Source organism: Mastacembelus armatus, chromosome 8 (genome assembly GCF_900324485.2).
Source record: "Mastacembelus armatus chromosome 8, fMasArm1.2, whole genome shotgun sequence".
Taxonomy (NCBI): domain Eukaryota; kingdom Metazoa; phylum Chordata; class Actinopteri; order Synbranchiformes; family Mastacembelidae; genus Mastacembelus; species Mastacembelus armatus.
This window is the reverse complement of record NC_046640.1, coordinates 18,538,217-18,560,023: the sequence shown is the minus strand read 5'-3', so window position 1 is coordinate 18,560,023 and position 21,807 is coordinate 18,538,217. Positions and strand designations below refer to the sequence as shown.

The 21,807-nt window shown below is 40.6% G+C and overlaps 1 pseudogene and 5 gene segments (V, D, J or C); all 6 read left to right on the top strand.

The window, feature by feature from the left end:
- Window positions 1-505: 505 nt before the first annotated feature.
- On the top strand, window positions 506-1,164 carry LOC113140344 (immunoglobulin heavy variable 3-7-like). The segment is given in 2 exon segments: window positions 506-561; window positions 653-1,164. Coding segments are annotated over 2 exon segments (360 nt in total).
- A 2,203-nt stretch (window positions 1,165-3,367) lies between these two features.
- On the top strand, window positions 3,368-4,010 carry LOC113140353 (Ig heavy chain V region 914-like). The segment is given in 2 exon segments: window positions 3,368-3,416; window positions 3,508-4,010. Coding segments are annotated over 2 exon segments (357 nt in total).
- An 805-nt stretch (window positions 4,011-4,815) lies between these two features.
- On the top strand, window positions 4,816-5,367 carry LOC113140378 (immunoglobulin heavy variable 3-74-like). The segment is given in 2 exon segments: window positions 4,816-4,935; window positions 5,026-5,367. Coding segments are annotated over 2 exon segments (348 nt in total).
- Window positions 5,368-8,806: 3,439 nt separating this feature from the next.
- Window positions 8,807-9,359, top strand: LOC113140374 (Ig heavy chain V region 5A-like). The segment is given in 2 exon segments: window positions 8,807-8,939; window positions 9,027-9,359. Coding segments are annotated over 2 exon segments (348 nt in total).
- Window positions 9,360-11,590: 2,231 nt separating this feature from the next.
- LOC113140401 (Ig heavy chain V region XIG14-like) lies at window positions 11,591-12,002 on the top strand (the record flags this gene model as incomplete). The annotated part of the segment is given in 2 exon segments: window positions 11,591-11,633; window positions 11,722-12,002. Coding segments are annotated over 2 exon segments (324 nt in total), but the record flags the coding sequence as incomplete, so codon positions are not given.
- Window positions 12,003-17,316: 5,314 nt separating this feature from the next.
- Window positions 17,317-17,768, top strand: LOC113140632 (immunoglobulin heavy variable 3-30-3-like; annotated as a pseudogene).
- The last annotated feature ends 4,039 nt before the right edge of the window (window positions 17,769-21,807 follow it).

The following is a 21,807-nucleotide window of genomic DNA, read 5'->3' as shown; positions in this document are numbered from 1 at the left end:
GAAAATGTGTAAACAATATAAAATAGATTATTCTTCTATAATGACATTCAGTAAATCATAAAGAAATTAGCATCTTTAGTTCTCTTTAGTCAGCTTCACTGATATGTTAGAAACTGAAACTTCTTCATGACTCAAACCAACTGCATTGCCTCTTCCAATGAGTTAAAGAGCAAAGTTTTAATTTATATTATTCTATTAACAGTTTTTTTCAGTTAAGATTTTCTGTCAGGGAAATAAAAATAGATCTCTTTGCTTTTATTTCAGTGAAATTCCTCCAATCACGTCTCAGGTCTGTGATGTGCTTTTGTCACCAGATAAGAGTCGACCTTTGGCAACTACACAAATTCAATTCAAATTCATATATTTTTTAAATTTATCAAACAAGGTCTATGATGACCAGTCTGGTTCACTCCTTCCTGAGAGGAGGAGTCAATGCAAAACTCAGATGTCTTCCACCTCTACTTATCTGACTGCAGAGAGGACCACAGAGAACAGTGGACACACAGTTTAACATGATGGACTATAGGACAGGACTGCTGCTTTTAACCATCTGCTGGGCAGGTGAGAAAATATCTGCAAAGCTTGAAATCAATCTGTTTTCAAGAAGGTGCAAACTTACATCAACTGAGTATTTTCTGGTTTGTCTTGACAGGTGTTGATGGTCAGACCCTGACAGAATCTGAACCAGTGGATAAAAGGCCTGGAGAATCCCACACATTGACCTGTACAGCCTCTGGATTTAATTTTGGTGGCTCTTGGATGGGCTGGATCAGACAGGCTCCTGGAAAAGGACTCGAGTGGGTTGCTACTGATCGTGGTGGTAGCAGCAAATTCTACTCTCAGTCAGTCCAAGGCCGGTTTACCATCTCCAGAGACAACAACAGACAGCAGCTGTATCTGCAGATGAACAGTCTGAAAACTGAAGATTCTGCTGTTTATTATTGTGCTCGAGAGTCACAGTGACTGGAGTTGGTTCAGCAGCTGTACAAAAACCTACAACAGCCTACTCAGTAGCCTGATGGGTTCTAGTAATGATGTCATGTTTTTCCTCTATTTTCTTTCATTTTGTTTTAATAAATAAACACTTTCCTCTACATGACACAAATTCATAAAGTCTGTCCCGAAGGAAATAACAACAATACACAACAATAATAACTTTTAAAATAATAACTTGTACAAAGACAAAGCCAAGAATATACTTGTTATATACAAATATAACCAAAAGCGTCTGTGAACATTTGTTCTTGTGAGATGAATGAAACAACTAATCCTGCTGTTCAGAGAGCCTGCTGTCATGACAATTATTTAACAATATTAATATAATCATGTCTGCTGTCATAAGTTTTGTTTAAAACAAATAAAGAGAAATACAAGTTAGTGCCCAAAATAACTGAAAATAAAATGTTAATTAGTTTCTATTGCATCTATCATTGTTACTCTAGTGTTGATTTCAATATGTTCCAATTCTCCAGGAGTCATGTTAATATTAACAGTAAAATAGTAGCAACCATATTTATTGTTTTCAGTTATAGTAGGATTTTATGAAGTTTGGAAATTAAATTACTGTCATTTATGCATTAATAGTTTTCAGGAACAGTTGAAGTAAATGCAGGGACCTTTTTAAAATGTTACATACACTCACAATAACACAAACCATCAGTAGACCTGAACAAAAACCCCTCAGTGCCTGAAAACCTGTAACATGAAGCCACCAGAGGAGGAGCCCTCAGACCACTAATGATTTGACCTGTTGTCAGTTTTGTTTGGTGTTTCCCTTGTTCTTGGCTGAAGCATTAGCTGACTGCCTAATAGTAGTGATAGGTACTGACTAGTTGCGTAAGTCTTATTGCAAAAGCAGTTTATGTTTACCATTTCAGTCAGTTTCCTAGTTTCCCGTCTCATTCGGTGACTGAGTTTTTCTCGTTTCATTCGACTTTGTGTTTTGTGTTTTTCCCTCTCCTGGTGATCCCAGGAGGAGTAATAAATCCTTCTGAGTCCTGCATTTGTGTCCTACTGCCTCTCCTTCTCTCCAGCACTCACCACCAACACTTAACAGTCTGATCAATCAGTGTAGACTAGAAGAGTATACACAAAATATCATCAGACTAAAAATCAGATTTTACCACACAGAAAATTTATTTTTGAAGCCTGTATGGTTCACTGCTTCTTGTGAGGAGGAGTCAATGCAAAACTCAGATGTTTTCCACCTCTACTTATCTGACTGCAGAGAGGACGACAGAGAACAGTGGACACACAGTTTAACATGATGGATTATAGGACGGGACTGCTGCTTTAACCATCTGCTGGGCAGGTGAGAAAATATCTGCAAAGCTTGAAATCAATCTGTTTTCAAGAAGGTGCAAACTTACATCAACTGACTATTTTCTGGTTTGTCTTGACAGGTGTTGATGGTCAGACTCTGACAGAATCTGAACCAGTGGTTAAAAGGCCTGGAGAATCCCACACATTGACCTGTACAGCGTCTGGATTCACATTCAGCAGCTACTGGATGGCCTGGGTCAGACAGGCTCCTGGAAAAGCTCTGGAGTGGGTTGCTTTTATACACACTGGCAGTACATCTATCTATTACTCCCAGTCAGTCCAGGGTAGATTCACCATCTCCAGAGATGACTCCAGCAGTAAACTTTATCTAAAAATGAACAGTCTGAAGACGGAGGACGCAGCAGTTTATTACTGTGCCAGAGACCCACAATAACACAAACCATCAATAGACCTGAACAAAAACCCCTCAGTGCCTGAAAACCTGTAACATGAAGCCACCAGAGGAGGAGCCCTCAGACCACTAATGATTTTATCATAGTTCACAGAAAACAGTGTTGCAAAAGTAAAGTGCACTTAAAATGTGTAAACAATATAAAATAGATTATTCTTCTATAATGACATTCAGTAAATCATAGAGAAATTAGCATCTTTAGTTCTCTTTAGTCAGCTTCACTGATATGTTAGAAACTGAAACTTCTTCATGACTCAAACCAACTGCATTGTCTCTTCCAATGAGTTAAAGAGCAAAGTTTTAATTTATATTATTCTATTAACAGTTTTTTTCAGTTAAGATTTTCTGTCAGGGAAAAAAAAAAATATGTCTCTGCTTTTATTTCAGTGAAATTCCTCCAATCACGTCTCAGCTGTGATGTGCTTTTGTCACTAGATAAGAGTCGACCTTTGGCAACTACACGAATTCAATTCAAATTCATATATTTTTTAAATTTATCAAAAAAGGTCTATGATGACCAGTCTGGTTCACTCCTTCCTGTGAGGAGGAGTCAATGCAAAACTCAGATGTCTTCCACCTCTACTTATCTGACTGCAGAGAGGACGACAGAGAACAGTGGACACACAGTTTAACATGATGGACTATAGGACAGGACTGCTGCTTTTAACCATCTGCTGGGCAGGTGAGAAAATATCTGCAAAGCTTGAAATGAATCTGTTTTCAAGAAGGTGCAAACTTACATCAACTGACTGTTTTCTGGTTTGTCTTGACAGGTGTTGATGGTCAGACTCTGACAGAATCAGGACCGGTGGTTAAAAGGCCTGGAGAATCACACACATTGACCTGTACAGGCTCAGGATTCTCACTCAGCAGCTACTGGATGGGCTGGGTCAGACAGGCTCCTGGAAAAGGACTGGAGTGGGTTGCAGCCATTAGCAATGGTGGTGGTAGCAGCAAATTCTACTCTCAGTCAGTCCAAGGCCGGTTTACCATCTCCAGAGACGACAACAGACAGCAGCTGTATCTGCAGATGAACAGTCTGAAAACTGAAGATTCTGCTGTTTACTATTGTGCTCGATAGTCACAGTGACTGGAGTTGGTTCAGCAGCTGTACAAAAACCTGGAGTATTGATCTTGTTCATATATGTCTCGATAAAAGAAGAATGTTTTTTTTAAATGTTACTTTACTTTACTACTGTTAAAACTGTGAAGGACCATCATTAATAACAATAACTATTAAACAAACTGTATATAAAATAATTTCCACACAAAGAACAGCCTGATGAAATTATTTTCCATGTATTAAAAACTGTAATGCTAAAGGTATAAGAGAAATGTTAGTAACATTAATGTAGATTTAATTGCATGTAAAATATATTAAAAAGTGGAGGTGAAAAATAATGTTGCTGTTTGTTTTATTAACACTAGAGAGCCGTGAGTGTAAAGTTTCTCTCAGCTTTGTCACTATAAAGACACAAACTCCAGTCAGCTCATTGAGCTTAACTGACAGACTGAACTAGACATTTGTATTGACATCACACAGAAACATGTAACTGCTGGATCAGTGACTACAGCTTCATCTGTTGCTGCTCATCATCTCACTCTGTCAACAAGATTTCTACATCAACATCTGGAATGTTTAAGGAGCTGATGTTTATTCTTGTGTCTGGGACTTTGTATTAAAGCAGAATGAACAAATGATGTTACAGTCAGACAAACTTTCACTTCCTGGGCTCTTGGAGGAAAATTGATGTTTGCTTTTCCCACATTATTCCTCTCTCAGCACCTTACTCAATAACAGTCTTTAAACCACAGAGCAAATGGTATAAAGTGTCTCAAAATATACAACATAACTTGTAAATTCTGAGCTTATCTTGTTCTCATAAATGCAAAAATTGGACAAATACACTCAAAAAAAGGAGAAAGCCAACATCTTGAATTGTTAAGTCTCAAGTCTGTTTTTAACTTTCTCCCTTTCACAGTTCAGCACTGCTCTTCTCCTGACTTTTAATTTTAATTTCATTTATTTTTCAGCACTGACTCTCCATAGTCTCTACATGCAAATTCACAGTGATACACATTCCCCACCCATTCTGCTTGCTCCAAATATATTCTCCATATCAGCCTTCACAGTTTGAGATGCAGCAAAGCTCCCAACATGACAGCTGTACAAAGTGTCTTCCTCTTGGCCCTCATTTCAGGTAAGTCAAGCCAGTATTGAGCAGAGGAGCAGAACAGCAGCTTTGGATGTCTGCTGGCTGTGTCTCATCTTACCTATGTGTCTTTTTCAGCTGCTCAGGGCCAGTCCCTCACTTCTTCAGAGCCAGTGGTTCACAGAGCTGGACAATCAGCCACTCTGTCCTGTAAGGTAGAAGGACTTTCTCTGGCTTGGCTGCACTGGATTCGTCAGAAACCAGGGAAAGGATTGGAATGGATTGGACGCATTGATAGTGGAACTGGCACAATATTTGCCCAAAGTCTTCAAGGCCAGTTTTCTATCACCAAAGACACTTCCCAAAATGTTGTGTATTTAGAGGTGAAGAGTCTGAAACAAGAAGATTCTGCTGTTTATTATTGTGCTCGAGAGACACGGTGACACAAGAGATTACAAAGCTGCACAAAATCCTTTGAACTCTGACGTCTGCATGAGAAGCACTGGAGTGTGTCAGGCTTTGGAAACAAACATCCCATTGAATGATGGACAGTTAATGAAATTTATCAGTAATTCATTAGTCAGAGAAAGTGCATGATAACTACCAGCTACTGCCCTTTTTAAAACAACAACATGTAATTACACAATACTCATAAAGAAGTAAAATGTATGTCAGTGAGAGAAGTGCTTCAACATAGATCTACACTAATACTGTTAATACATCAAAAACCTGCTGTAAAATAACATCTTCTTCTTCACTGTTATGTTGCTGCCTGAGTTTATTGCAGTATGCACTAAGTGAAAAGCCAGAAAAACAGATGACGACCACAGGCCTTGAATCACAAACTCATCTCTATGTCCAGATGTTAGAGGTGACTAACTTCTGTTGAATGTTAAATGTAGCCCCTGTTTCCATTTTAAAACTGTAGAGGGCAGATGAGCACTAACTTTAATACTTAGTCTGGTGAAGACAAAGCAACAGCAGGAAAGGAACAAAGTGGGTTGTAAAGTGTTAGCAGCCACAAACATGTCAGCTTTTAATGTCCTCGTCTGATGTTGATCAACATTTCAGCCATGAAAAGAGAAAAATCTGCTCACAACGACTCATCCAGTTTTTCTGTGCACCACTGCTTGTTGGTTATTGTTTAAATACCATCAGTCAGATTATATAACTTGGGTTATATTATTAATTTGTGGTAATGCTGCTAAACAAGTAACTCAATGTAAAACACTGAAGAACATCAATAACAATTTATTCTGCTGTCACTAAACAAGAAATTAGACTCCAGTCCAGTCTACATCTTATCCAGTATCCTCCCAATGATAATAACTGATCTTAATCTGACATCATTTAGTCTCTGATTGTTTTGGTTTTCATCTTGACTCGTGTTGATGGTCAGACTGACAGAATCTGATCCAGTGGTTAAAAGGCCTGGAGAATCCCACACATTGACATGTACAGCCTCTGGATTCACATTCAGCATCTATTATACTGTACAGCATTGGGTTAGTCATTTATAAAACATTTATAATGCTCCTAAAATATCTATTAAATATGTCTATGATTACAAACACACAGATAAACACATACTAAGAATTTTTGTTAGTTTATGTTCTCTTTCTTTTAAACAAAACTTAATCAAATGTGTAAAGGAAAACCAATGGAGGGGATTTTACATCGATGGGGTGGAGGCAGCTTTTATCAAAATGATGCTTTGAAGAACAAGTTCAGCTACAGCAGAGACACTTCTGCTGGAACAGTGACTATAAAAGCAGAGAATCTGCAGCCTGAGGACACAGCTGTTTATTACTGTGCACGTCTGCCCATAGTGGTAAATACGGTGGCCGACAAGGGCAAACGCGCTGCAAGAGAGAAACGCTGCAAAAGAGAAACGTTGCAAGAGACACATGTAGTGATATAAGTCACGTCTCATTTTGGAGGCTGCGTAATGACGCAGGTTATAGTGTTGTGATGATGAATGAGTGACCTCTGATGATTGTTCTCATGTGCTAATATGTGCTAATAATATGTGTTCTGTTACATGTGTTTACTTGATCAAAAGTGTTGTACAACGTTGGGAGACATTGGGTGTGGGGGGGGGTTGGGAGATCTGATAGGTGCGTTTTCCATTTATTACTTAACACTTGGCTGTCATCTTTTACAACACTGTACTTTTAGAATACTGTAAAACATGACGGCCAAGTGTTTAAAAAATAATAAATGTAAAACGTACTGTAATGCCCTGCTAAATTGACAGCCAGCAGACGTTCTTTTGTCACTTTGCGTTATTAATTTTTTTGTCAGAACAGGTAACAGGCTACTGTTTCAGCTGTAGCCACGCTAACTCCCCTCACCGAACAGCTCTCTCTCACCCTCCCTCTCTTCCCTAGACACACACTTCTTCTCTCCTCCCTGACCCATCTCCCTCTAGCTCACCCTACCGACTCCCCAAAGAACACCCTGAACAAGACAACATCCTATAATCATTACAGTACCTTCAGATCTCCCACCCTGCAACCCCCCCCCCCCCATGTCTCCCAACATTGACGTAGATCACTACATGTGTCTCTCTCGCCTCTGTAAAAGTTCTTTGCTCATAGCACCCCTCAGTTTGGGGTCCCCCTATTGGCCAGGCGCACTTGTGTTTTCTCTTTTGCAGCATTTCTTTCTTGCAGCGTTTCTCTTTTGCAGCGTTTCTTTCTTGCAGCGTTTCTCTTTTGCAGCGTTTCTTTCTTGCAGCGTTTCTCTTTTGCAGCGTTTCTTTCTTGCAGCATTTCTCTTTTGCAGCGTTTCTTTCTTGCAGCGTTTCTCTTTTGCAGCGTTTCTTTCTTGCAGCGTTTCTCTTTTGCAGCGTTTCTTTCTTGTAGCGTTTCGCTTTTGCAGCGTTTCGCTTTTGCAGCGTTTCACTTTGCAGCGCGTTTGCCCTTGTCGGCCACCGTAAATAAACAACCACAGACCAACCTGCACAAAAACCCACAAACTGAACCAAACACTCAGTTGCCTCAGAGCAAGATTTCAGCTGTTTCAGAGAGATGGGTCATAAATTAACATCTGACAAAGATCAAATTAATAGTAGCTCATTCTCTGTTACAGTTTCAAGAAAACTACATATAATGCATTTTTTATGTTGGTGAAGATGGAAACATTAATGAAAACTGCTACAGAATCAGTCTAAGATTCATATGATTGTCCTGTTGCATCAGTCCAGAAAATTTGCTACCATAACCTAAAAAATTTCCAAATTTCCAAAGGTGTTTTAAAAATATTCAGTTTATGAAAATGTGTGTTACATGTTCCCTTTTTAAACCAGTAGAGGGAGGTCTATGCAAACACTTCCCACCTTATAAACACATCAATAACTTGCAGAGCACTGTGGGACAAGTTTATGCATTTTTGAAAGACTGATCACAGAGAACTGAACTACAATATTTATCACAGAATGGAAAATACAATTGTCTGGAGTTTATTATTTTTAGTTTCTATCCATGGTGGTAGTTTAACAAACAAAAAATATATTTATGATAATTATTTAACGGTAGAAAAAACATTTATTATTGATAGAGGAGTAAAGAGTATTTGAATGTATTTGTGCTGCTTTCGTTTGACTTACACTGCAGCTGACACCAATAAAACATTTAAAATAAAAACATTTTTTTCTCTTCTGCTGCAGTCTGCAGGACATTTATAATACTATGTATATAAGTTTTTGAATTTTAATTACTGTCATTAAGGCATTAATGGTTTTCAGGAACAGTTGAAGTAAATGCTGGGACCTTTTCAACATGTTACAGTTAAATGTGCAATGAAATGAAACATTCATATCTAAGGCAGAGCTGATTTCCAGCCATGTTTTCACTGAAAAATGAACCAACTGTTATTAGATCTGATCACACCAACACTGTAGCTCTTATGAGTCTGATTCTATGCAAACTCAGTGACCTTCCTCATACCTATAAAAACCTCCAGTAAGACTGTCAGAGTAGTTCACACATCACTTTCATTAGAAAACATGTTTCCTGTTGCTCTGCTGCTGCTGTTGGCAGCTGGATCATGTGAGTCTCTAGATTTGACATAGAAAACTGTTCATTTTTACAGTGTCACTTGATAATTTGTCATAATATATTTTTTGTTTTTAACAGGTGTGAAATGTGAACAGCTGACACAGCCAGCCTCTGTGACTGTGCAGCCAGGTCAACGTCTGACCATCACCTGTCAGGTCTCTTATTCTGTGAGCAGCCACTACACAGCTTGGATCCGACAGCCTGCAGGGAAAGGACTGGAGTGGATTGGAAGCAAATATACTGGTGATTCATACTACAAAGATTCACTAAAGAACAAGTTCAGTATTGACGTAGACTCTTCCAGCAACACAGTGACTCTGAACGGACAGAACATGCAGCCTGAAGACACTGCTGTGTATTACTGTGCCAGAGACTCACAATAACACAAACCATCAGTAGACCTGAACAAAAACCCCTCAGTGCCTGAAAACCTGTAACATGAAGCCACCAGAGGAGGAGCCCTCAGACCACTAATGATTTTATCATAGTTCACAGAAAACAGTGTTGCAAAAGTAAAGTGCACTGAAAATGTGTAAACAATATAAAATAGATTATTCTTCTATAATGACATTCAGTAAATCATAAAGACATTAGCATCTTTAGTTCTCTTTAGTCAGCTTCACTGATATGTTAGAAACTGAAACTTCTTCATGACTCAAACCAACTGCATTGTCTCTTCCAATGAGTTAAAGAGCAAAGTTTTAATTTATATTATTCTATTAACAGTTTTTTTCAGTTAAGATTTTCTGTCAGGGAAATAAAAATAGATCTTTTTGCTTTTATTTCAGTGAAATTCCTCCAATCACGTCTCAGGTCTGTGATGTGCTTTTGTCACCAGATAAGAGTCGACCTTTGGCAACTACACAAATTCAATTCAAATTCATATATTTTTTAAATTTATCAAACAAGGTCTATGATGACCAGTCTGGTTCACTCCTTCCTGAGAGGAGGAGTCAATGCAAAACTCAGATGTCTTCCACCTCTACTTATCTGACTGCAGAGAGGACGACAGAGAACAGTGGACACACAGTTTAACATGATGGACTATAGGACAGGACTGCTGCTTTTAACCATCTGCTGGGCAGGTGAGAAATTATCTGCAAAGCTTGAAATCAATCTGTTTTCAAGAAGGTGCAAACTTACATCAACTGACTATTTTCTGGTTTGTCTTGACAGGTGTTGATGGTCAGATTCTGACACAATCTGAACCAGTGGTTAAAAGGCCTGGAGAATCCCACACACTGACCTGTACAGCCTCTGGATTCACATTCAGCAGCTATTATATGGCATGGGCCAGACAGGCTCCTGGAAAAGGACTGGAGTGGGTTGCAGCCATTAGCAATGGTGGTGGTAGCAGCAAATACTACTCTCAGTCAGTCCAAGGCCGGTTTACCATCTCCAGAGACGACAACAGACAGCAGCTGTATCTGCAGATGAACAGTCTGAAAACTGAAGATTCTGCTGTTTATTATTGTGCTCGAGAGTCACAGTGACTGGAGTTGGTTCAGCAGCTGTACAAAAACCTACAGTAGCCTACTCAGTAGCCTGATGGGCCCTAGAAATTATGATAATATATTATTTTATTTTTTTCTTGTCCCAGATCAAAGATGGTGCTTAAAAACACAAAGACACCTATAATGTAGTTTTACAATAATTACTTCAGTGTATTAAGGCTAAGACAAGAATGTACTTGTTTTATACCAGTGTTACCAAAAGCTCCTGTGCATTTTGGTTCTTGTGAGACTTTGATCAAAGATGAATGAAACAACTAATCCTGCTGTTATGAAGACTTCAGGGAGCCTGCTGTCTCTTCTCATTACTGACCTACATTAAATATATAATAAATATAGAATAAATGGCTAAATGAGTAAATCACACACGACAGTTTCATGTATATCTTTCAGAGAAGACAACTGCAATGAATTTAAAGAATATGGAATAACAAGACAATAAAGTAATTTATATCTGAATGAACGTTAACTCTCTATGGGCTGAAACACGTTTCTTCCTCTAGATTCTTTAATCTTCACTTAAATCTTCACTAAGCTAAATATTTATATATTTTTGCAAAAAAAATATTTTAAACTGTTCATATGATCCTGTCTAAACAGATAAATATAGGTTAAGAATAAGTGAGCTCTCTCTGCTTAAAAAAAAAAACAGCAATTGGAAAATTCAGTGCTGATAAGATTAAACCTGTTTCCATTGCTGTTCACCATCATTGTTATTCTAGTGTTGATTTTAATATGCCTTCAATAATCCAGGAGTCATGTTAATATTAACATTGAAGTAGTAATGATATTTATTGTTTTTAATTACAGTAGGATGTATTTAAGTTTTTAAAAAGTAATTACAGTAATTTAGGAATTAATAGTTTTCAGGAACAGTTGAAGTAAATGCTGGGACCTTTTCAACATGTTACAGTTAAATGTGCAATGAAATGAAACATTCATATCTAAGGCAGAGCTGATTTCCAGCCATGTTTTCACTGAACAATGAACCAACTATTATTAGATCTGATCACACCAACACTGTAGCTCTTATGAGTCTGATTCTATGCAAACTCAGTGACCTTCCTCATACCTATAAAAACCTCCAGTAAGACTGTCAGAGTAGTTCACACATCACTTTCAATAGAAAACATGTTTCCTGTTGCTCTGCTGCTGCTGTTGGCAGCTGGATCATGTGAGTCTCTAGATTTGACTTAGAAAACTGTTCATTTTTACAGTATAAAAATGATAATTTGTCATAATATATTTTTTATTTTTACCAGGTGTGAAATGTGAACAGCTGACACAGCCAGCCTCTGTGACTGTGCAGCCAGGTCAACGTCTGACCATCACCTGTCAGGTCTCTTATTCTGTGAGCAGCTACTGGACAGCTTGGATCAGACAGCCTGCAGGGAAAGGACTGGAGTGGATTAGTAGTGACACAACTGTCAAAGATTCACTAAAGAACAAGTTCAGTATTGACTTAGACTCTTCCAGCAAGACAGTGACTCTGAACAGACAGAACATGCAGCCTGAAGACACTGCTGTGTATTACTGTGCCAGAGACCCACAATAACACAAACCATCAGTAGACCTGAACAAAAACCCCTCAGTGCCTGAAAACCTGTAACATGAAGCCACCAGAGGAGGAGCCCTCAGACCACTAATGATTTCAGGCCAGTTAACTTTTGGAGTAAACAGGAAACAGTTGATAGATTTTATATGTTCCTTAATTTATCAATATCTTTTTAATTACTCAGACAATAAACTCACTGAACATTAGTAAACAGTAAATTACACTGACTTTAAAAACTTAGAGCCTAACAAGAAGTTCATCTTCAGAAAGTTTTCTTTCCATTTCATTTCTCACCAGTTTAGGAGCCTTCAGACCACTGATCTGACATATGACATTAAGACCACACATACACAAAGGAAGGCAGGGGTCCACCCTGGACAGGTCACCAGTCCATCATAGGGCCACATATAGAGACAAACAACCTCACACACTCACACTCACTGGCAATTTAGAGTCACCAATCAACCTGACATACATGTTTTTGGACTGGGGAGGAAACTAGCGTACCTGGAGAAATCCCACACAAGCACAGGGAGAACATTCAAACTCCACACAGAAAGGCCGGGTTGCAAACCCACAACCTTCTCACTGTGAGGCAACATGTAACATTTAACCAAGAAAATGTCTTTAGTATAAATAAGTGTTGATATAATGTTTCCTGTGTACATTTCAGATTAGTGCTGGTCACAATATCAGGAAACTGCTTTTATCTGTGATGTGTTAATTCACATTAGGATCCTGATTGTTGTTTGGCATCTTTTAGCAAAACTTACTAACATTTTCACTGTGGTGACTTTGCTTTTCTATATGTGAATACATTTATTTACTTTACAAATGTAACATACAATTAACAACAGATCATCTATTTTCTGTCAAATGCAACCACAGGGGGGCACAATCCAGTGTCTTCATGTGCCAGTCCCAAGTCCAGGTAAATGCAGAGGGTTGTGTCAGGAAGGGCATCCGACGTAAAATTTCAGCCAAATCAAACATGCGAGTAACAAATATGACTTCCATACCGGATCGATCGGGTTAACAACGAACGCCACTGGTGCTGTTAACTTACAGGGTGCCAGGTGAAATTGGACTACTGTTGGACGAAGAAGGAGAGGAGGAAGGCGTGTTCGTAGGCAAAGAGAGAAGAGGAAGGGCAGTAGTGAAGGAGTAGGGACTTTGAATGTAGGGACTTTGTCAGGGAAAACTAGAGAGTTGGTTGATATGATGGAGAGAAGAAAGGTGGATATCTTGTATGTTCAGTTGACCAGGTGGAAAGGTAGCAAGGCCTATAGATTAGGAGCAGGGTTCAAGCTGTTTTATCATGGTGTGGATGGAAAGAGGAATGGAGTAGGAGTTATCCTGAAGGAGGATTTTGCTAGGAATGTTCTGGAGTTGAAGAGAGTGTCAGATAGGGTGATGAGTCTGAAGCTGGAAGTTGAAGGTGTGATATTGAATGTTGTCAGTGGTTATGCCCCACAGGTAGGATGTGAGTTAGAAGAGAAGGAGAAATTCTGGAGGGAGATGGATGAGCTGAATCAGGGTATCCCTAGTGGTGAGAGAGTGGTGATTGTGGCAGACTTCAACGGACATGTTGGTGAGGGAAACAGAGGTGATGAGGAAGTGATGGGTAAGTTTGGTATGCAGGACAGGAATGCAGAAGGACAGATGGTGGCAGACTTCACAAAAAGGATGGAAATGGCTGTAGTGAACACATTCTTCCAGAAAAGGGAGGAGCATATGGTGACATATAAGAGTGGAGGCAGGAGCACACAAGCTGATCACATCTGGTGCAGACATTCCAACCTGAAAGAGATCAGTGACTGCAAAGTAGTGGTTGGGGAGAGTGTAGCCAGACAGCATAGGATGGTGGTGTGTAGGATGACTCTGGTGGTGAGGAAGATGAAGAGGACAAGGGCAGAGCAGAGGACCAAGTGGTGGAAGTTGAAGAAGGAAGAGTGTTGTGTGGCTTTCAGGGAGGAGCTGAAACAGGCTCTGGGAGGTCAGGAGGTTCTTCCGGATGACTCGACAGCTACAGCTGAATACAATCAGGGAGATAGGTAGGAGGGTACTTGGTGTGTTATCTGGAAAGAGGAAAGCAAAAAAGGAGGCTTCGTGGTGGAATGAGAAAGTTCAGGAGTGTGTTAAGAGGAAAAGGTTAGCTAAGAAGAAGTGGGACACTGAGAGGACAGAAGAGAACAGACAGGAGTACAGGGAGATGCAGCGTAAAGTGAAGGTAGAGGTAGCAAAGGCCAAACAAAGGGCGTATGAGGATTTGTATGATAGGTTGGACACATATGTTGGTACAGGTTGGCGAGGCAGAGAGACAGAGATGGGAAGGATGTGCAGCAGGTTAGGGTGATCAAGGACAGAGATGGAAATGTGTTGACAGGTTCCACAAGTGTGATGGAAAGATGGAAGGAATACTTTGAAGAGTTGATGAATGAGGAAAATGTTAGAGAGCCCAGAGTAGAAGAGGTGACTGTTGTGGAGCAAGAAGTAGCAAAGATCAGTAGGGATGAAGTGAGGAAGGCGTTGAAGAGGATGAAGAGTGGAAAGGCAGTTGGTCCTGATGACATACCTGTGGAGTTTCGGAAGTGTTTAGGAGAGGTGGCAGTAGAGTTTTTGACTGGGCTACTTAACAAGATCTTGGAGAATGAGAGGATGCCTGAGGAATGGAGGAGAAGTGTACTGGTGCCCATCTTTAAGAACAACATGCAGAGTTGTGGAAACTACAGAGGAATAAAGCTGATGAGTCACACAATGAAGTTATGGGAAAGAGTAGTGGAGGCTAGGCTGAGGTCAGAAGTGAGCATTTGTGAGCAGCAGTATGGTTTCATGCCAAGAAAGAGAACCACATATGCAATAATTGCTTTGAAAATGCTGGTGGAGAAGTACAGAGAAGGCCAGAAGGAGCTGCATTGTGTCTTTGTAGATTTAGAAAAAGTGTATGACGGTGCTGAGAGAGGAGCTATGGTTTTGTATGAGGAAGTCTGGAGTGGCAGAGAAGTATGTTCGAGTGGTGCAGGACATGTATGAGAGCTATAAGACAATGGTGAGGTGCGCTGTAGGGGTGACAGAGGAGTTCAAGGTGGAGGTGGGACTGCACCAAGGATTGGCTTTGAGCCCCTTCTTGTTTGCTGTGGTGATGGACAGGCTGACAGATGAGGTTAGACAGGAATCTAGCAAGAAGGTTGGAACGGGTGGAGGAAAGTGTCAGGTGTGATATGTGACAAAAGAGTGTCAGCAAGAATGAAAGGAAAGGTGGACAAGACAGTGGTGAGACCAGCAATGTTGTCTGGTTTACAGACAGTGGCACTGAGAAAAAGACAGGAGGCAGAGCTGGAGGTAGCAGAGCTGAAAATGTTGAGGTTCTCTCTGGGAGTGACGAGGATGGATAGGATCAGGAATGAGGACATCAGAGGGAAAGCTCATGTTAGATGTTTTGGAGAAAAAGCCAGGGAAGCCAGATTGAGATGGTTTGGACATGTTCAGAGGAGGGACAGTGAATACGTTGGTAAAAGGATGCTGAGGTTAGAGCTGCCAGGAAGGAGGAGGCCTAGAGGAAGACCAAAGAGGAGGTTCTTGGATGTAGTGAAGGAGCACAGGAGGATAGTTGGTGTGGGTGAGGAGGATACAGAGGATAGGGTTAAATGGAGGCAGATGATTCGCTGGGGCGACCCCTGAAAGGAGCAGCTGAAAGGAGAAGATCTATTTACTGTCAAAGGTAAAATTTGTATCAGGGCAGTAAGAACAAAACTTTACATATTTAACTTTGAGTTCTGTAAAGTTTTTGTTTGTAGCTAAAACTGTTTCATATTCTGAGCATTACACACAATATTAGAAGAAAAATCAGATTTTACCACACAGAAATAATTTTCTGAAGCCTATTCAAAATTTTTAAAATTCAGATTGAATGAAAACTCATTAGGCTCAAACCACAACTCTCACTATATATTGACTGAAACAAGAAATGTCGATGATGACCAGTCTGGTTCACTCCTTCCTGAGAGGAGGAATCAATGCAAAACTCAGATGTCTTCCACCTCTACTTATCTGACTGCAGAGAGGACGACAGAGAACAGTGGACACACAGTTTAACATGATGGACTATAGGACAGGACTGCTGCTTTTAACCATCTGCTGGGCAGGTGAGAAAATATCTGCAAAGCTTGAAATCAATCTGTTTTCAAGAAGGTGCAAACTTACATCAACTGACTATTTTCTGGTTTGTCTTGACAGATGTTGATGGTCAGACTCTGACAGAATCTGGACCAGTGGTTAAAAGGCCTGGAGAATCCCACACATTGACCTGTACAGCCTCTGGATTCACATTCAGCGATTATTCAATGGCATAGGTCAGACAGGCTCCTGGAAAAGGATTGGAGTGGGTTGCATATATAGGCACAGCTAGTAGTCCCATCTATTACTCCCAGTCAGTCCAGGGTAGATTCACTATCTCCAGAGATGACTCCAGCAGTAAACTTTATCTAAAGATGAAGAGTCTGAAGACACAGCAGTTTATTACTGTGCCAGACAACCACAATAAAACAAACCATCAGTAGACCTGAACAAAAACCCCTCAGTGCCTGAAAACCTGTAACATGAAGCCACCAGAGGAGGAGCCCTCAGACCACTAATGATTTCAGACCAGTTCACTGAGAAAGAGAAAAGTGGTTTTTAAACATACAGTGCATTCAATTCATATTCAGACCCACTTCACTTTTTTCAATTTTGTTATGTGCAGCCTGATACTACAATATTTATTTTCCTCATTAACCTCATTAAAGACTCAATATCTCATAAGTACAAGTGAAAACAGAATTTTAGAAATGTGCTGATATGTATTGTCTAATGTGACGGGTGTGTGCTTTTCCAAATCATGTCCAATCAATTTAATTTACCACAGATGGACTCCAATCAAGGTGAAGAAACGGGTGGAGCCTGAGCTCATGTTTAATGTGTTGTTGCAAAGGCTAAATGGGATATTTTAGTTTTTTATTAAAATGAATTTACAGACATTTCTTAACTTCTTTTTTCAATGTGTCATTATGTGATACTGAGTGCAGAATAATGAGAAAATAAATTAATGAAACAACTGTAGCATCAGGCTGCAACATAATAATATTGAACAGAGTGAAGGGATGTAGATACTTTCTGAATGCACTGTATTTGTCAGTGAAAAAGTCTAATATTGTGATAATATATTCTCCTGAGAGGAGGAGTCAATGCAAAACTCAGATGTCTTCCACCTCTACTTATCTGACTGCAGAGAGGACGACAGAGAACAGTGGACACACAGTTTAACATGATGGACTATAGGACAGGACTGCTGTTTTTAACCATCTGCTGGGCAGGTGAGAAAATATCTGCAAGGCTTGAAATCAATCTGTTTTCAAGAAGGTGCGAACTTACATCAACTGACTATTTTCTGGTTTGTCTTGACAGGTGTTGATGGTCAGACTGACAGAATCTGATCCAGTGGTTAAAAGGCCTGGAGAATCCCACACATTGACCTGTACAGCATCTGGATTCACATTCAGCAGCAATGTTAAGAACTGGGTCAGACAGGCTTCTGGAAAAGCTCTGGAGTGGGTTGCTTTTATACACACTGGCAGTACATCTGTCCATTACTCCCAGTCAGTCCAGGGTAGATTCACCATCTCCAGAGATGACTCCAGCAGTAAACTTTATCTAAAGATGAACAGTCTGAAGACGGAGGACACAGCAGTTTATTTCTGTGCCAGAGACCCACAATAACACAAACCATCAGTAGACCTGAACAAAAACCCCTCAGTGCCTAAAAACCTGTAACATGAAGCCACCAGAGGAGGAGCCCTCAGACCACTAATGATTTCAGACCAGTTTACTTTTGGAGTAAACAGGAACACTTGGTTGATTTCATATGTTCCTGAATTTATCAATATTATTTAAATTACTCAGACAGTAAACTCACTGAACATTAGTAAACAGTAAATTAGACTGACTTTAAAAACTTAGAGCCTAACAAGAATTTCATCTTCAGAAAGTTTCTTTCCATTTCACTTGTAACCAGTTTAGGAGCCTTCAGACCACTGATCTGACATATGACATTAAGACCACACATACACAAACTTGCTTGTAAAAACAATCAAAGTTGACGTTTTTGAAAATCTTCAAATGGCTCATGATTTTAAAATGACATAAATGCACATATCCATCATATTAAAGGTCTTTACATTGTAAACAACATGTAACATTCATTCATTTTCTATACCCGCTTATTCCTGAACCAGGTTTACAGGGATCTGCTGGAGCCTATCCAGCTCTCTTTGGGTGAAAGGCAGGGGTACACCCTGGACAGGTCACCAGTCCATCACAGGGTCACATAGAGACACTCAAAGACAAAAAACCTCACACACTCACACTCACTCCTACGGGCAATTTAGAGTCACCAATCAACTTGACATACATGTTTTGGACTGTGGGAGGAAACCAGAGTATCTGGAGAAAACCCACACAAGCACAAGGAGACCATTCAAACTCCACACAGAAAGGCCGGGTTGCAAACCCACAAACCTTCTTACTGTGAGGCAACATGTAACATTTAACCAAGAAAATGTCTTTAGTATAAATAAGTGTTGATATAATGTTTCCTGTGTACATTTCAGATTAGTGCTGGTCACAATATCAGGACACTGCTTTTATCTGTGATGTGTTAATTCACATTAGGATCCTGATTGTTGTTTGGCATCTTTTGCAGAACTTACTAACATTTTCACTGTGGTGACTTTGCTTTTCTATATGTGAATACATTTATTTACTTTACAGATGTAACATTCAAATAACAACAGATCATCTATTTTCTGTCAAATGCAACCACAGGGGGGCACAACCCAGTGTCTTCATGTGCCAGTCCCAAGTCCGGTAAGTGCAGAGGGTTGTGTCAGGAAGGGCATCTGACGTAAAATTTCAGCCAAATCAAACATGCGAATCACAAATACAACTTCCATACCAGATTGGTCACAACCAGGATCAACAACGACCGCCACTGGTGCTGTTAACCTACAGGGTGCCAGTGGAAATTGGACTACTGTTGGTTGAAGAAGGAGAGGAGGAAGGCGTGTTTGTAGGCAAAGAGAGAAGAGAAGGGCAGGTAAGTAGGTATGATTAGGGACTATAATGTAGGAACTTTGTCCGGAAAACTGGAGAGTTGGCTGATATGATGGAGAGAAGAAAGGTGGATATCTTGTGTGTTCAGGAGACCAGGTGGAAAGTAGCAAGGCCTATAGATTAGGAGCAGGGTTCAAGCTGTTTTATCATGGTGTGGATGGAAAGAAGAATGGAGTAGGAGTTATCCTGAAGGAGGATTTTGCTAGGAATGTTCTGGAGGTGAAGAGAGTGTCAGATAGGGTGATGAGTCTGAAGCTGGAAGTTGAAGGTGTGATATTGAATGTTGTCAATGGTTATGCCCCACAGGTAGGATGTGAGTTTAGACGAGCAGGAGAGAAATTCTGGAGGGAGATGGATGAGCTGAATCAGGGTATCCCTAGTGGTGAGAGAGTGGTGATTGTGGCAGACTTTAACGGACATGTTGGTGAGGAAACAGAGGTGATGAGGAAGTGATGGGTAAGTTTGGTATGCAGGACAGGAATGCAGAAGGACAGATGGTGGCAGACTTCACAAAAAGGATGGAAATGGCTGTAGTGAACACATTTTTCCAGAACACATTTTTCCAGAAAAGGGAGGAGCATATGGAGACATATACAGTGGGTCCGGAAAGTATTCAGACCCCTTTAAATTTTTCACTCTTTGTAACATTGCAGCCATTTGCCAAAATCAAAAACTTTAATTTTATTTCTCATTAATGTACACTCAGCACCCCATCTTCACAGAAAAAAACAGAAATGTAGAAATTTTTGAAAATTTATTTTAAAAAAAAAACTGAAATATCACATGGTCATAGGTATTCAGACCCTATGCTCAGTATTGAGTAGAAGCACCCTTTTGAGCTAGTAGAGCCATGAGTCTTCTTGGGAATGATGCAACAAGTTTTTCACACCTGGATTTGGGGATCCTCTGCCATTCTTTCTTGCAGATCCTCTCCAGTTCTGTCAGGTTGGATGGTGAACGTTGGTGGACAGCCATTTTCAGGTCTCCCCAGAGATTTAAAGGGGTCTGAATACTTTCCGCACCCACTGTAAGAATGGAGGCAGGAGCACACAAGCTGATTACATCTTGTGCAGACGTTCCAACCTGAAAGAGATCAGTGTCTGCAAAGTAGTGGTTGGGGAGAGTGTAGCCAGACAGCATAGGATGGTGGTGTGTAGGATGACTCTGGTGGTGAGGAAGATGAAGAGGACAAGGGCAGAGCAGAGGACCAAGTGGTGGAAGTTGAAGAAGGAAGAGTGTTGTGTGGCTTTCAGGGAGGAGCTGAAACAGGCTCTGGGAGGTCAGGAGGTTCTTCCGGATGACTCGACAGCTCCACGCTGAATACAATCAGGAGATAGGTAGGAGGGTACTTGGTGTGTTATCTGTAAAGAGGAAAGCAAATAAGGAGGCTTCGTGGTGGAATGAGAAAGTTCAGGAGTGTGTTAAGAGGAAAAGGTTAGCTAAGAAGAAGTGGGACCTGAGAGGCCAGAAGAGAAACAGACAGGAGTACAGGGAGATGCAGCGTAAGTGAAGGTAGAGGTAGCAAAGGCAAACAAAGGGCGTATGAGGATTTGTACTGATAGGTTGGACACATATGTTGGTACAGGTTGGCGAGGGCAGAGAGACAGGAGATGGGGAAGGCTGTGCAGCAGGTTAGGGTGATCAAGGACAGAGATGGAAATGTGTTGACAGGTTCTACAAGTGTGATGGAAAGATGGAAGGAATACTTTGAAGAGTTGATGAATGAGGAAAATGTTAGAGAGCCCAGAGTAGAAGAGGTGACTGTTGTGGAGCAAGAAGTAGCAAAGATCAGTAAGGATGAGTGAGGAAGGCGTTGAAGAGGATGAAGAGTGGAAAGGCAGTTGGTCCTGATGACATACCTGTGGAGTTTCGGAAGTGTTTAGGAGAGGTGGCAGTAGAGTTTTTGACTGGGCTACTTAACAAGATCTTGGAGAATGAGAGGATGCCTGAGGAATGGAGGAGAAGTGTACTGGTGCCCATCTTTAAGAACAACATGCAGAGTTGTGGAAACTACAGAGGAATAAAGCTGATGAGTCACACAATGAAGTTATGGGAAAGAGTAGTGGAGGCTAGGCTGAGGTCAGAAGTGAGCATTTGTGAGCAGCAGTATGGTTTCATGCCAAGAAAGAGAACCACATATGCAATAATTGCTTTGAAAATGCTGGTAGAGAAGTACAGAGAAGGCCAGAAGGAGCTGCATTGTGTCTTTGTAGATTTAGAAAAAGTGTATGACGGTGCCGATAGAGGAGCTGTGGTTTTGTATGAGGAAGTCTGGAGTGGCAGAGAAGTATGTTCGAGTGGTGCAGGACATGTATGAGAGCTATAAGACAATGGTGAGGTGCGCTGTAGGGGTGACAGAGGAGTTCAAGGTGGAGGTGGGACTGCACCAAGGATTGGCTTTGAGCCCCTTCTTGTTTGCTGTGGTGATGGACAGGCTGACAGATGAGGTTAGACGGAATCTAGCAAGAAGGTTGGAACGGGTGGAGGAAAGTGTCAGGTGTGATATGTGACAAAAGAGTGTCAGCAAGAATGAAAGGAAAGGTGGACAAGACAGTGGTGAGACCAGCAATGTTGTCTGGTTTACAGACAGTGGCACTGCGCCCCCGCCCGCGCCGAGCTGGCGGGTAGCCGGCTGAGATGTTCGTTT